This window comes from Balaenoptera borealis, assembly GCF_965194805.1.
Source record: "Balaenoptera borealis genome assembly, chromosome: 2".
NCBI lineage: Eukaryota > Metazoa > Chordata > Mammalia > Artiodactyla > Balaenopteridae > Balaenoptera > Balaenoptera borealis.
Window position 1 is genome coordinate 32966235 of NC_138867.1, and position 16343 is coordinate 32982577.

The following is a 16343-nucleotide window of genomic DNA, read 5'->3' on the forward strand; positions in this document are numbered from 1 at the left end:
AGTTGGGTAATCACCACAACAATCTAATTTATAATGTGTCCATCACCCTAAAAAGAATCTATGTTTAGTCATTCTGTATTCTTACCTCCAGACCTAGGCAACCTGCTGATCTGCTTTCTGTCTATATACTTGCTTTTTATGGACATTTCATATAAAGGATTATATGATATATGATCTTTTGTGTCTAGCTTCTTTCACTTAGCATAATGTGTTTTGAGGTTCGTCCATATTACAGTGGGTAGTGGTTTGAGTGGTAGCTCACAGATATATTTCTATATCAAATTCCTGGAACTTGTAAATGTTATCGTACTTGGAAAAGGGATGTAATTGTTAAGCATTTTGAGACGAAATCATCCTGGATTATTCAGGTGGGCCCTAAATCCAGTGACAAGAATCCTTATAAGAGACAAAACAAGGAGAAGACATACAGAGGGCGAGGCTGTGTAAAGATAGAGGCAGAGATGGGACTGATGTGGTTATAAGCCAGTGAAGACAATCAGTGCTGACAGGCACCAGAAGCTGGAGGAGGCAAGAGGGAATTTTCCTGTAGAGCCTCCAGAGGGAGTAGACTTCTGGCCTCCAGAACTGTGAAAGGATATACTTCTGTTGTTTTAAGCTACCCAGTTTGTAGTTATTGTTATGGCAGCCTCAAGAAAGTCATACACTATAGTACGTATCACTCCTTTTTCTTTTTTATTGCCAAACAATTCGTTTTTCCATTGTACGACAATTTTATATTTTGTTTATCCATTCATCAGTTGATGGACATTGGGCTTGTTTCCAGTTTTTAGCTATTATAAATAATGCTTCTATGAAGATTCATGTTAAAGTTGTTGCATGGGATATGTTTTCAGTTCTCTTGGGTGGATACCTAGGAGTGGAATTGCCGAGTTATGTGGTAAATCTCTGTTTAATATTTTACAAAACTGCCAAACTGTTTTCCAAACTGGCTCCACCATCTTACCTTCCTACCAGTAAAGTATGAAGGTTCCCATTTCTTTACTTCCTCACCAACACTTATTACTATGTGTCTTTTGATTATTGGGTATGAAATGGTATCTCACTGTGATTTTGATTTGCATTTTCTTAATAACAAATGATGTCAGGCTTCTTTTTATGTGCTTATTGGGCATTTGTATATATTCTTTAGTGAGATATGTACTCAAATCTTTTACCCATTAAAAAATGGGTCACTTATCTTTTTATTGAATTGTAAAAATTATTTAAGTATTCTCAATACCAGTCTCTTATCAGATATATGATTTAGAAATATTTTCTCCAAGTCTATGGCTTGTTTGTAAACTTTCTTCATAGTATCTTTCGAAGCATGTAAATTTTTAATTTTGATGATGTCCGTCTTATCTTTTTTTTCCTTTTATCATTTGTGCTTTTGGTGTCCATCTAAGAAATCATGCCCTAATCCAATGTCATGTTTTAGGAGTTTTACATTTATGTCTATGATCCATTTTGAGCTAATTTTTCTGTGATGTGAAGTAAAGGTCCAGAGTCATCTTTTTTGCATATGGATATCTAGCTGTCTTAGCATCATTTTTTGAAAAGACCATTCTTTTTCCATGAAATTGTTTTGGCATATTTATTGAAAATCAGTTGGCCATAAATGTAAGGGTATAACTGGTTATTTATTGTAGCATTTATTCCTTACTCTAAGTCTAGATTTTATAAGGCCTTAATTTAATAATTATAAGTATAGAACATTAACACAAAATACATTTCTCCTAAATGCAACTATATTTTTACTGCAATTACTTTGTGTGCATAATGTGGCTTATGTATGTTTATAAAGATTGTTGTGGGTTTATATAGAAAAGATATTTTCCCCATTTCTGTGGGATAATACCTTTAATATTTGGGCATTTTTGAAAAGAAGGTTTTTCTTGTTGGATTTGTTCTGCGAAGAGAGCCAGCAAGTTTCAGACTCTTACATCACTCAAGTTGCTTGTGTAGTCTTTCGAGAAAAATTAAACCAAGATCTCTTAAGTGATCTCCATGCAAAATTAATGCTTCCCTTGACTTCTGCCAAATGCTGTGATGCATTTATGCAGCAGATGCCAGAATGTTTAGAACTTGTATCTGGAAAGAATTCAAAATTTTAAGATAGAAAGCATTTGTGCCTGGGGCAATGTAATGACCCCACCTGTGTCTTTTTCTTGTCTTCTGGGTGTTTTCATTTTGTGTCCCGAAAGGCCCACGCAGATCCTTCTTCTATTTTTAAATCTTTTTTATGAAACACAGTTTTAATTTTACAAGACCAGATCTCACTCCAAGTTTCAAAATATGTGTTCTTCAGCATAAAATGTTTTGACAGATACCTAATGGCCTAGCATTTTAGCATCCATTTTTTCAGGCGTAGATTCAGAGAATCAGATCCATAAAACCATAATGTTATTAGTCACCATCAGATGCTGTGTAAATTTATATTTCATACATCTGTATGCTAGGCTAGCTGCTTTTTTTTTTTTTTTTAATTATTTATTTATTTATTTTTGGCTGTGTTGGGTCTTCGTTTCTGTGCGAGGGCTTTCTCTAGTTGTGGCAAGCGGGGGCCACTCTTCATCGCGGGGCGCGGGCCTCTCACTATCGCGGCCTCTCTTGCTGCGGAGCACAGGCTCCAGATGCGCAGGCTCAGTAGTTGTGGCTCACGGGCCTATTTGCTCCATGGCATGTGGGATCTTCCCAGACCAGAGCTCGAACCCGTGTCCCCTGCATTAGCAGGCAGACTCCCAACCACTGCGCCACCAGGGAAGCCCGCTAGCTGCTTTTTCTTGCTGTTATATTGATAACTAGCTTAACCTTTTAATATACCACTGAAATAAATGGAACGTACTTAGTTGTTGGGTTTATTAGCTTTAATGTTTTATTTATGGTCTAAGAGGAAGAGCAGAAAGAAACTAGTATTTATTGAGTGCCTACTGTATTCCAAGTACCGTCCTAGACACGTTTACATCCCTAATCTCATTTAATCCTCACAACCCCTCATTGTTGGTATTATTATCCCAGTTTTACAGATGAAGTTTAAACAAACCAGATAATGATAATGATACTTTATAGTACTTGTGTGGGGCCTTTCATATCGTAGTTCTAAAGTATCATCTGACTTTTGCAGATGTTCAGTTGTAAAAAAAGAGAAACTATCATAATTTATCTCCAGTGTTGCAGAGCTGAGGATAGAAAGAAAAGGCACAGTAGGTATTTCTCAACTTTTTGTGCATATTAACTATGGAAAACATACTGAACAGAGACAAGTGAACAATACAGAATACATTCATTTGGGAGTATGGTTTTATAATGCTCAGGTACAAATGGTATTGGAATAATTGGATATCCATATGTTAAAAAAAACCATATATAAAACCTAATTCATACCACATATAAAACCTAATTCAAATAGATCATAGACCTAATTGTAAAACTTAAAACTGTAATATTTCTAGACGAAAACATAGGAGAATTTCTATGACCTTGGGTTAGGCAAAGATTTTTTAGATACAATATAAAAAAATTTGATAAATAGGACTTTATCAAAATTTAAAACATCTGCTGTTTGAAAGACTGTTTAAAAAAAAAATGAAAAAGCAAGCTACAGACTTGGAAAATATTTGCCAAACACATATCTAATACAGAACTTGTAACTTGTACCCATAATACCTAAAGAACTCTCAAAAAATAGTAGTAGAAAATAAACAACTAAATATTGAAAACAGGCAAAAGATTTGAAGAGACACTTCACCGAAGAAGAGAAATGGTAGGCAAATAGTACATGGAAAGATCTTCAATATCATTAGTCATTTAGGAAATGTAAATTAAAATCACACTAACAATATGCACCTATTAGAATGGCTTAAAAAAAGCTGATACTACCAAGTGCTGACAAGGATATGGAGTAATTGGAACTCTTATACATTGCTGGTGGGAATGCAAAATGGAACAACCACTTTGGAAAACAGGTTAGCAGTTTCTTATAAAGTTAAGCACATACTTCTCATCTGGCCAGCAATTCCATTTCTAAGTATTTAGCCAAGAGAAATGACAGCTTATTTTTACCAAGGAAAAAAAAAACCCACAAAACTGTACATGAATATTTGTAGTGGCTTTATTTATAATTACCTCAAACTGGAAACAACCCGCTATCCAGCATTTGGCGAATGGAAAACAAAATGTGGTATATCCATATAGTGGAATGTTATTCAGCAACAAAAAGGAATGGACAACTGATATACACAACAACTTAGATACATTATGCTAAGTTAAAGAAGCAAGGCTCAAAAGGCTACATACCGTGTGGTTCCTATTATATAATATTTGGGAAAGCTTAACTACAGGGAAACAAAACAGGTCAATAGTTGCCAACTTTGAAGCTGGGGATGTGACGGGTTTTCTATAAAGAAGCAACATAAGGTAAGTTTTTGGAGTGGTAGAATTATGCATTTGTCAAAACTCACAGAACTGCACATTTAAAAGGATGAATTTCATTGGAAGTATGTTATACCCCAATAAACTTTACCTACCTATCTATCCATCCATCAGTAAGAGAAGTCTATCCATAGGCACTCCAGCATTGGTTTGGTGGCTTTAGTGTCATCAAGGACCAGGGCCTTCTATTTTGTTGCTCTGAGATGCTGCTTGAGTCCAGAATCATATCCAAATTGCTGGCAGAGGAAGGAGTAAACAAGAAGGGGTGAAGAAGGGCCTGCAACCTTCTTTTAGAGACTTTCCCAGAGTTCTTTAATACCCTTCCATTTACACCACGTTGGTCAAAGCATAATTGCCATATTTCATCACATATATCTACAAGAGGCTGGGAAATACAGACTTAGAGAAGAAAAGAGAATGGATGTTGGAGTATGCTGCTAGCAGTATCTGTCACACTGCCGATTGCTTCTAGCTGTCACAGTGTTGTGTAACACTGAAGTTAAGTCTCCTGGATCTTCCACTAGGTTGCTTTATATCCTGAAGTTGCAAAGTGCCTTTCTGTTGTTCCTGTGTTCTGTTCCCAAACTCTTATTTGAGCTTACATTTTGCTAGTTAGTAGTTCCTAAAATGTAGTGAATGCATTTTTATATTAGGCACTGGGTTTGACAGCTCTGAAAACTAGGGTTTGGTAATGTTAAACAGCTGATTAAGTTCCCAAGCAAAGCTTAGGGAGAAGACATGCAAAAGTTATTTTAAAAAAAAAACAAAAACCTTCATTTGGAAAAAATCATAAATATTTGACAGCAAATGCTGGCTACTTTAAACCTATACATTTAGAAGTCAGTTACATTTCATTGTATGTTGGTTATATCTCAATAAAATTGATTTCTAGCTTAGATAGGCAGTGAATTTCTTTCATTCATTCAAAGCAATTATTGAGAACCTAGTATGTGTTATGTTCCTATTGGGTTCAAGAGATTTGGTAGAACCTCTTTGTGCATACAAAGATTTAAAAAAATAAAACAAAAACCAGACAGAGCTCTTGTTCTAATGGAGCTCTTCTTGTAGAAGAAATAGATGTCATTATGTGTAATTACAGCTTATGTGATTGGTGTTATAATGTGGGAGTTAGAAGGTAATCTGGAGTCTGGGTAGAATGAGTTTTGGTCTTTTCCAGAATTGTTTTAGGCTGTTCCAAGTTGTTTGCATTTCCATGTAAGTTTTAGAGTTAGCTTAATCAGTTTCTAACCCCCAAGGAGACTCTGCTGGAATTTTGATTGAGATTGCATTGAATTTAAAGATTAATTTGGGCAGAATTGAAATCTTAACAGTATTGACTCCATGAATACAGTATATCTTCTCATTTGTGTTGATCTTCTTTCGTTTCTCTCCGAAATATTTTATGGTTTTTAGTGTACAGATACTACACATATCTTGAGATTCCATATTTATTCATGTTGTTATAAATGGTATTATTTTCATAATTTCAACATCCAGTTGTTTGTTGCTAGTCAATAGAAATAGAATTGATTTATGATTATTTACCTTGTATCCTGTGACACGCTAAACTCACTTATTAGTTCTACTAAGATTTTTGTAGATTCTTGGGATTATCTATATAGATGATCATGTGGTCTCTTAATAATGACAGTTTTATTTCTTGTTTCCAGTCTGTAAGCCTTTAATATTTTTTATTTGCCTTATTGCACTGGTGGGCAGCTCTAGTATAAAGAAAGGGTGAGGGTTTGAGATCATTGCCTTGTTCTCAAGCATAAGAGGAAAGCGTTCAGCCTTTCCCCATTAAGTATATTACCTGTAAGTTTTTCTTAGCTGTCCTCTGTCAGGTTGAGGAAGTTCCATCCTATTCCTAGAATGCTGAGAGTTTGTTTTGTTTTGTTTTTTAATCACGAGTGGGTGTTGAATTTTGTTTCAAATGCTTATTTTGCATCAATTGAGATGATCAGATATCTTTTTTAGTCTGTTGATATGGTGTATTATATTGTTTAATTTTCAGTCCTTTCAATCCTCCTTTGCATTCCTGGTTTAAATAACACTTAATCATGTCATAGTATCATTTTTATACACTGCTAGTTTTATACACTGATATTTTGTTAAGGATTTTTGTGTCTGTGTTCATTGGGGATATGGATCCATAGTTTTGTTTTCTTGTAGTGATTTTGGTTTTGGCATCAGGGTAATGCTGGTCATATAGAATGAATTGAGAAGTGTTCCCTTTTCTATTTTCTGGAAGGGTTTATATAGAGTTGGTTTCCTTCCTCCCCTCCCCTCCCCTCCCCTCCTCTCCCCTCCTCTTCCCCCTCCCCTCCTCTTCCCCCTCCCCTCCCCCTCCCCTCCCCTCTCCCCTCCCCTCCCCACCTCTGCCCCCCTTCCTTCCTTCAGATGGTTTTTTATTTTTTTTGGCTGTGTTGAGTTTTTGTTGCTGCATGCGGGTTTTCTCTAGTTGCAGCGAGTGGGGGCTACTCTTCGTTGCAGTGCGCAGGCTTCTCGTTGAGGTGGCTTCTCTTGTTGCGGAGCACGGGCTCTAGGCATGCGGGCTTCAGTAGTTGCAGCACGCGGGCTCAGTAGTTGCGACACGCGGGCTCAGTAGTTGTGGCTCACGGGCTCTAGAGCACAGGCTCAGTAGTTGTGGCGCACGCGCTTAGTTGCTCCGTGGCATGTGGGATCTTCCTGGACCAGGGATCGAACCTGTGTCCTCTGCATTGGCAGGTGGATTTTTAACCACTGCGCCGCCAGGGAAGTCCCCCAGATGTTTTTATTTTAATTTTTTCTTCCAGTTTTGAGATATAATTGACATGAAACACTGTATAAGTAAGTCTAAGGAGTACAGCATAATGATTTGACTTACATACATCATGAAATGATTACTACAGTAAGTTTAGAGAACATCCGTCATCTCATACAGATACAAAATTTAAGAAATCAAAAACACTTGTTTCCTTGTGATGAGAACTCTTAGGATTTACTCTCTTACCAACTTTCATACATAACATGAATTATATTTATATAATGTGTGTGAATTATATTTATCATGTTGTACATTGCATCCCTAGTCCTTATTTATCTCACAACTGGACGTTTGTACCTTTTGACTTCCTTCACCCAATTTCTCCACACACTGCCCCTCGGGCTCCCCCTCAACACACACACCAGCCGCCTCTGGTAACCACAAATCTGATCTAGTTCTATGAGTTTGTTTGTTTATTTTTGAAGTATAATTTGCTACAACACTATGTTAGTTCCTGTTACACAACATAGTGATTTAATATTTCTATACATTTCAAAATGATGACCAGGGTAAGTCTCGTTACCATCTGTCACTATACAAAGATATTATGTAATTATTGACTGTATTCCCCAGACTGTACATTTCATACTTATGACTCATTTATTTGGCAATTGGAAGTTTGTATCTTTAAAAAAATTTTTTTTAATTTATTTTATTGAAGTATAGTTGATTTATGTGTTAATTTCTGCTGTACAGCAAAATGATTCTGCTGTACATATACATATATATTCTTTTTCATATTTTTCCATTATTGTTTATCACAGGATATTGAGTATAGTTCCCTGTGCTATACAGTAGGACCTTACTGTTTATCCATTCTCTATATAATAGTTTGCATCTCCTAATCCCAAACTCCCAATCCATCCCTCCCCCGTGCCCCTGACCCCTTGACAACCACAAGTCTGTTCTCTGTGTCTGTGAGTCTGTTTCTGTTTTGTAGGTAAGTTCAGTTGTGTCATATTTTAGATTCCACATATAAGTGGTAGCATATGGTTTTTTTCTTCTCTTTCTAATTTAGGAAGTTTATATCTCTTAATCTCCCTCACCTATTTCTCTCCCACCCCCACTTCCTCCCCTCTGGCAACCACCTGTTTGTTCTCTGTATCTATGACTCTGTTTCTGTTTTGTTATGTTTGTTCACTTGTTTTGTTTTTTAAGTTTGACATGTAAGTGAAATCATACAGTATTTGTCTTTCTCTGTCTAACTTATTTGACTTAGCATAATACCCCCAGGTCCATTCACGTTGTTGCAAATAGCAAGATTTCATTCTTTTTTATGGCTGAGTAATGTTCCATTGTATGTGTGTGTGTGTGTGTGTGTGTGTGTGTGTGTGTACACACCACATCTTCTTTATCCATTCATCTGTTGATGGGCACTTGGGTTGCTTCCATATCTTGGCAATTGTAAATAATGCTGCAGTGAACATATAGGGGTGCATATATCTTTTCAAATTAGTGTTTTCTTTTTCTTTGGATAAATACCAAGGAGTGGAATTGCTGGATTATATGGTAGTTCTGTTTTTAGTTTTTTGAGGAATCTCCATACTGTTTTCCATAGTGGCTGCACCAATTTATATTCCCACCAACAGTGCACAGGGTTCCTTTTTCTCCACATCCTTGCCAACACTTGTTATTTGTTGTCTTTTGATAATAGCCATTCTGACAGGTGTGAGGTAGTATCTCATTGTGGCTTTGATTTACATTTCCCTGATGTTGAGCATCTTTTCATTTGCCTGTTGGCCATCTAAATGTTTTCTTTGGAAAAATGTCTATTCAGATCCTCTGCCCTTTTTTTTTTTTTTTTTTTTTTTTAATCTCTTGTAGTTTATTCTTGGTTTTTTTGGGTCTTTATAGTCCTGCATCTGGTCAGCCTGAGAGGTGTCAACTAGTGTCCATTCAAATGTGTCAAGTGGATAATTTGCCTTTCTGAGTCTTCCAGGGTCCCCAAATCTTGTTAACTCCCTTCCTTTTGTTGACCTGAAACAAATAGACTGTCAGATATTTCTCCAGCAAAATGGGTTTATTCGGGATCAGCAGAGAATTGCAATTCAGGGTCTACCACCATGGAGCCACGTGCGAGTCCCCAGAGGCACGGGAAGGAGAACTCTTTTATAGAGGACAAAAGGAAGTTGGGAGGGCTGTAGTAAACAGAGTCCATGTCTTTTCATTGGCTGAGTCCTTGCCGGGAAAGAAGAGCAGTCTTTCTTCTTCCCGTTGGGCTCTGCTATTGTTGTAACTTCATCTGTCAAAGTCATCAGAGGCTTTCTACTGGGGCCACATGGGGCTACTCAAGAGCACTGTTGTGGGGAAGGCTGCTCTTTGTCTGGTGGAACTTTGTCCTGCCTCTGCCCATTTTTTTTTTTTTTTTAACATCTTTATTGGAGTATAATTGCTTTACAATGGTGTGTTAGTTTCTGCTTTATAACAAAGTGAATCAGCTATACATATACATATATCCCCATATCTCCTCCCATCAAGTTGTTTGTTTTTTTGATGTTGAGCAGTATGAGTTCTTTGTATATTTTGGATATTAACCCCTTATGAGATACATCTTTGCAAATATCTTTCCCCATTCAGTAGGCAGCCTTTTCTTTCTTAAGGTATTATTTCTTTCTTAAATGTTTGGTAGAATTCAACAGTGAAGTCATCCTTAGTGGGAGAATTTTAAACTATGTACTTAGTTTAAAATCATATAGGAATATTCTAGTTATTTATTTTTTATTGAGTGAGCTTTGGTAGTTTGTCTTTTAAGGAAATTTGTCCACTTGATCTAAATTATCAAATTTATTTATATAAATTCATTCATAAAATTTCCTTATTATTCTTTCAATGTCATTAAGCTCTATAGTGATATCTTCTCTTTCATTCAAGATACTGGTGTTTGACGTTGTCTCCAATTTCTGTTTTTTAATAATTCCAGCTAGAAATTCATTAATTTTATTGATCTTCTCAAATAGCCAGCTTTTGGTTTCTCTACTGGTTTTCTGTTTTCTGTTTTATTCATTTGTATTCTCATTTCCCTCCTTCTGCTAGCTTTGGATTTAATATTCTCTCTTTTTTCTAGTTTGAATTTTAGGTCATTGATTTGAGGCCTTTCTTTTTTCTAACATATGTAGCTACTGCTAGATTTTTCCTCTGTGCCCAGCCTTAGTTGGACACCATGAATTTTGATATATTGTATTTTCACGTTTTTTGGCTTCAGAGTGTTGTCTAATATCCCTTGTGATTTTTTTCTTTGACTCATGGATTATTTAGAGTTGTATTTATTAATTGCTAAATTTTTTGGAAGAGATATATTTCCAGATACATTTCTGTTATTGATCATTTATTTAGTTTTATTTTTTGGACAGTGTACATACTTTGTATGATTTCTGTCATTTTAGTGTGTTTAGATTTGTTTTAATGGCCCAGGATGTGGTCTATCTTGGTGAATGTTCAATGTATAAAAGAATGCACATCCAATTGTTGTTGGGTGAAGTATTATATAAATGTTAATTACCTCAACTTGTTTGGTGCAGTTTTTGAGGTCTTCTATAGCCTTACTGATTTTTTTGGGGGGGCAGAGAGAGGTCTACTTGTTTTATTAGTTAATGAGAGAGGAGTGTTGAAGTATACAGCTATAAATATGGATTTGCATTAGAGAAATGCAAATCAAAATCACAATGAGGTATCACCTCACACCAGTCAGAATGGCCATCATCAAAAAATCTACAAACAATAAATGCTGGAGAGGGTGTGGAGAAAAGGGAACCCTCTTGTACTGTTGGTGGGCGTGTAAATTGATACAGCCACTATGGAGAACAGTATGGAGGTTCCTTAAAAAACTAAAAGTAGAACTACCATATGACCCAGCAGTCCCATTACTGGGCATATACCCTGAGAAAACCATAATTCAAAAAGATTCATGTACCACAATGTTCACTGCAGCACTATTTACAATAGCCAGGACATGGAAGCCACCTAAATGTCCATTGACAGATGAATGGATAAAGAAGATGTGGCACATATATACAGTAGAATATTACTCAGCCATAAAAAGAAACGAAATTGAGTTATTTGTAGTGAGGTAGATGGACCTAGAGTCTGTCCTACAGAGTGAAGTGAGTCAGAAAGAGAAAAACAAATACCATATGCTAGCGCATATATATGGAATCTAAGAAAACAGTACTGCTGAACCTAGTGGCAGGGCAGGAATAAAGGCAGACATAGAGAACGGACTTGAGGACATGGGGGCAGGGAAGGGTAAGCTGGGACGAAGTGAGAGAGTAGCATTGACATATATACACTACCAAATGCAAAACAGATGGCTAGTGGGAAGCTGCTGCATAGCACAGGGAGATCAACTTGATGCTTTGTGACGACCTAGAGATGTGGGATAGGGAGGTGGGAGGGAGGCTCAAGAGAGAAGGGTATATGGGGATATATGTATACATATAGCTGATTCACTTTGTTGTACAGCAGAAGCTAACACAGCATTGTAAAGTAATTATACTCCAATGAAGAAGTGAAAAAAAAATAAAATCATATAAACCTATAAAAAAAAAGTATGGATTTGGTATTTCTTCTTTTATTTCTATTAAGTTTGCTTTCACATTTTGAAACTCTGTTATTAGGGACGTATGCATTTAGGATTGTTATGTCTTCTTGATCATTTGACTCTATCATTATGAAATTCTCCTCTTTGTCTCTTGTTTTATTTCTTGTTTTGAAGTCCACTTTGACGTTAATATAGTCACTCTAGCTTTCTTTTGATTATGTGATGGCACATCTTTTTTCCATCCTTTTACTGTTAGACGGTTTAGTCTTTTTATTTATTTATTTAAAGATTTATTTATTTATTTTTTTTGGCTGCGTTGGGTCTTTGTTGCTGTGTGTGGGCTTTCTCTTGTTGTGGCGAGGGGCGCTACTCTTTGTTGCAGTGCGTGGGCTTCTCATTGTGGTGGCTTCTCTTATTGCAGAGCACAGGCTCTAGGCACACGGGCTTCAGTAGTTGTGGCTCGCGGGCTCAGTAGTTGTGGCTCAGGCTCTAGAGCACAGGCTCAGTAGTTGTGGCACACGAGCTTAGTTGCTCCGCGGCATGTGGGATCTTCCCAGATCTGGGATCGAACCAGTGTACTCTACATTGGCAGGTGGATTCTTAACCACTGCGCCACCAGGGAAGTCCCAAGTCTTTATATTTAAAGGTTTTTGTGTGTTTTTTAATACAGAATCTGTTGAATTTTGCTTTTATCTAATCTAATCTGCCAGTCTTTTCCTTTTAATTTGAGCTTTTATGCCTTTTCCAATTAATGTAATTACTGATGAGGTTGGATTTAAACCTACCGTATTGCTATTTGTTTTATATTAATCCCACTGTTCTTTTAAATTATCTTTTCCTATTTTTGATAGGATTAATTTTTGGTTTCCATTTTTTCTCCATTATTACATATTCATTATAAAAAATGTCTTAGTGATTGCTTGAGAGTTAGTAATATACATCTTTACTGTAGCAAAGTCTCTATTCAAATAATATTTTACCATTTCAAATATAGTATAAACTGTATACTTTCATTCCTCCCTCCCAACCTTTGTGCTATTTCTGTCACACCTTTTACTTGAACATATGTTACAAACCTCACAATATGTTATTATTTTTGCTTTATAGCCATTTATCTTTTAAGGAGATTTAAACATTTTAAATGTTTTACATTTAATATCTTTTACATTACCCTCATTTTTACCATATGTGGCACTCTTCATTTCTTAGTGTAGATTCATATTTCCATTTGTGTCATATTTGTTCTTTCTGAAGAATTTCTTTTAACATTTCTTGTGGTACATATCTGATGGAAATGAATTATCTCAGCTTTTGTTCATCTGAAAAAGCCTTTATTTCACCTTCTTTTGAAGTATGTTTTCTCTGGCTTTAGAATATTAGATTGACTTTTTTTTTTCTTTCAGAACTTTAGAGATGTTGTTCTGTAGTGGTTTAGCCTGGATAGTTTCTGCAAAGAAGTTGCTAGTCTGTTTTTTCTGTATTTTTTTTTTTTCTCATATAGATTTTATTCTAGCCTCCCTCAGTGGCAGTACTCCTTTGCCTGGGACTGTGAGCGGGAGGGTATTCGTTCTGTCTCTGCCCCAGCTCTAGACTATTAGTTGTTACTTGGTGGAAACTTGAGGCAGTCAGCCTCCCCCAGAGACATGAGATATTTGCCTGGGCCCTAGAGCAGGACATCATTCTTTCTTAGTGACCAGTTTTTTTCAGTGTGTGTTATATAGCAGTACATTAACACATGTAATTTAGAAATTAATGTGTGTATGTAGGGGGTGTATTATGTTCAACAGTTTTACTGATCAGAGTGTATAGTCAGAATTGTTTGGAAGCTGCTGCTTTAGAGGGTCAGAACTAAGAACTCTGACAGATTTGAAGTGGAATTTGCCACTTGCTATTTGATTTCATGACAACACAATTTGGATGGTTCACTTTATTTTAGTGGGTAATCTCATTTATAAGTTTAGAATGTCTTACAATGCACATTTTATTTAAAATATTATTTAAATATTAAATAAAAATTTAAAAACATTAATTAGATTTATATGCTTAAAAGGTGAAGCAGTCTTTGTGAACTCTTTTGTATTTTAAAATCCTTTCTTTTTTATAAATGAAAATCTCATTTTTTTTTAGGACTGTGAGGACATGGGAAGTTGAAAATCCAAAGAAGCAAAAAAGTGTGTTTAAACCACGGACAATGCAGGGTAAAAAAGTAATTCCCACCACTTGTACATATAGTAGAGATGGAAACCTCATAGCAGCTGCCTGCCAGAATGGAAGCATACAGATCTGGGACCGAAATTTGACTGTAAGTTAAGGACATTTAAGTCCTCTTTTCTTAGAAGAAAACCACCTTACAAAGCCAAACATCATGTTAAAATATTATGAAGGTCAATTTCCTGAGTTTAGCTCTAATTTAAACTTCAGTGTTAGTTGATAAAACATTGGGACTTTTGCAGTAAACAGCATTTTAGCAAACATTCCAGCTCAGTATTTTCCAATGCGTATTAGATTTTGTTTTTAAAATAAACTAAATCTTTTGGTATAAAATTTAAAAAGCATAATGCAGTTTATTATATGACATCTCAGTATACTTGATTTTGAAAGCGAAGGATTTGACAGTAATATAAAACAAGACTAAGCAGAGCACTAGAAAATACCCTTTAAAAGATTTGAGAAAACCATGAAATAGCAAGGACAATCCATCAGTTGTTATGCAATTATTTCTTTAGTAATTTAAATAATATTTTGTTTTGACATTCTGTGACATTCCATTTGAATAGGTTTCAGATTTTTTTTCTTTTCAGTTTTTGGTCATTATTAGAATAAATAAACTTTGGAATTGGAAGGGATCATAGAATTCTGTAACCACAGAAATAATGAATAAGATAATGAATAGCCTTTGGCTAATTTTGTGAATTACCAATAAGCTTTGAAAAGGGTTTTGTTGTATGCATAGATGGTAAAACAAGAATTGTTAAGTGGAATGATTCTAGATCACCAAAGTTAAAATGAAAATCTACACTAATGTCATAATTGGTTATCTTATTTTTTAAAAAAATTTATTTTATTTACTTATTTTTGACTGCATTGGATCTTCCTTGCTGTGCACAGGCTTTCTCTAGTTGCGGCGAGCGAGGGCTACTTTTCGTTGCGGTGCGCGGGCTTCTCATTGCGGTGGCTTCTCTTGTTGCGGAGCATGGGCTCTAGGTGCACGGGCTTCAGTAGTTGTGGCGCGTGGGCTCAGCAGTTATGGCTCACGGGCTCTAGAGCACAGGCTCAGTAGTTGTGGCGCACAGGCTTAGTTGCTCCACGGCATGTGGGATCTTCCTGGATCAGGGCTTGAACCTGTGTCCCCTGCATTAGCAGGTGGATTCTTTTTTTTTGTTTTTTTTTTTTAAATTTTAATTAATTAATTAATTAATTTATGGCTGCGTTGGGTCTTCGTTTCTGTGCAAGGGCTTTTTCTAGTTGTGGCAAGCGGGGGCCACTCTTCATCGCGGTGCACGGGCCTTTCACTGTCGCGGCCTCTCTTGTTACAGGGCACAGGCTCCAGACGCGCAGGCTCAGTAGTTGTGGCTCACGGGCCTAGTTGCTCCGCGGCATGTGGGATCTTCCCAGACCAGGGCTCGAACCCGTCTCCCCTGCATTGGCAGGCAGATTCTCAACCACTGCACCACCAGGGAAGCCCATGCAGGTGGATTCTTAACCACTGAGCCACCAGGGAAGCCCCAGTTATCTTATTTTAATAAAAGGTGATGGTCAAATTATTAATTTAATAAATATTAAGTACGTACTATATGCAGGCACTATTCTGGGCACTGCAAATACTGTAGATTATCCAAAATTTCTGCCTTCATAGAGTTTACATTCTTGTTCTTTTTAACAATTATAAAAATAATTTTCTTTCAAATAAAATTGCCTATCAAATACTTACATTTTGAAAGGGGCCCCAGGAAACATAGTTGTCTTTTCAGGCAGATGAGTTAAAGTCAGTTTTCTTGGAATAAGGTAAAAAATAGTGATAGGAAAAAGGAGTCCATGTTAAGATTGCTGGAAATATCTTTGGCATTTTCTGTTTGTCAGATCTTTTTATTTCTGTTTTCATCTCCACTATAAACCACATAATGCTTCATAACAGCTCAGAGATTTAAAAAATCCTTTGAATTGTAAACTGAGTTTTAACAAAGCAATAAATTTTTTATTTCCTAGCTTTCATCGTCTCTGGGTGCTGTTGATTTAAACATAGAAATTCTAAAACATGAAGTTTTCTTATCTAGCTTTAATAGTGATGTGTTTGGTATATATATATATATTTACGTATATATATGCCTTGTCTTAGAAACCATATATTTTCATAAAGTTCAGTATAGTTTTTAGAGATGGGCCTTGCACATCTCTTGAAATAATTAGTATATCTCCTATTTCCCATTTTGTAGAAACCAAAGCTATTTGAATGCCAGTTCCCCCCTGCACCCAAAATCTTTTAAGCCATTCGTCTAATCACAGACTTTGATTTTGTTTATTTAATAATACATGAATGTAAAGCTAATTATACCACATCCTATTCATCAT

At 36.0% G+C, this 16343-nt stretch overlaps 1 protein-coding gene and 1 long non-coding RNA gene across 3 annotated transcripts in view; one reads left to right on the top strand and one right to left on the bottom strand.

Annotated features, from left to right (window-relative positions):
* Window positions 1–16343, top strand: part of WDR70 (WD repeat domain 70) — a 304073-nt gene that overhangs the window by 177153 nt on the left and 110577 nt on the right. For both annotated transcript variants that reach the window (XM_082382288.1, XM_082382289.1), the window contains exon 10: window positions 13902–14076. In XM_082382288.1, the coding sequence (XP_082238414.1) occupies window positions 13902–14076 (175 nt within the window). The remainder of the gene's footprint in view (window positions 1–13901; window positions 14077–16343) is intronic.
* LOC309624481 overlaps window positions 1–16343 on the bottom strand; it is a 298479-nt gene that overhangs the window by 72896 nt on the left and 209240 nt on the right. The window lies entirely within an intron of this gene.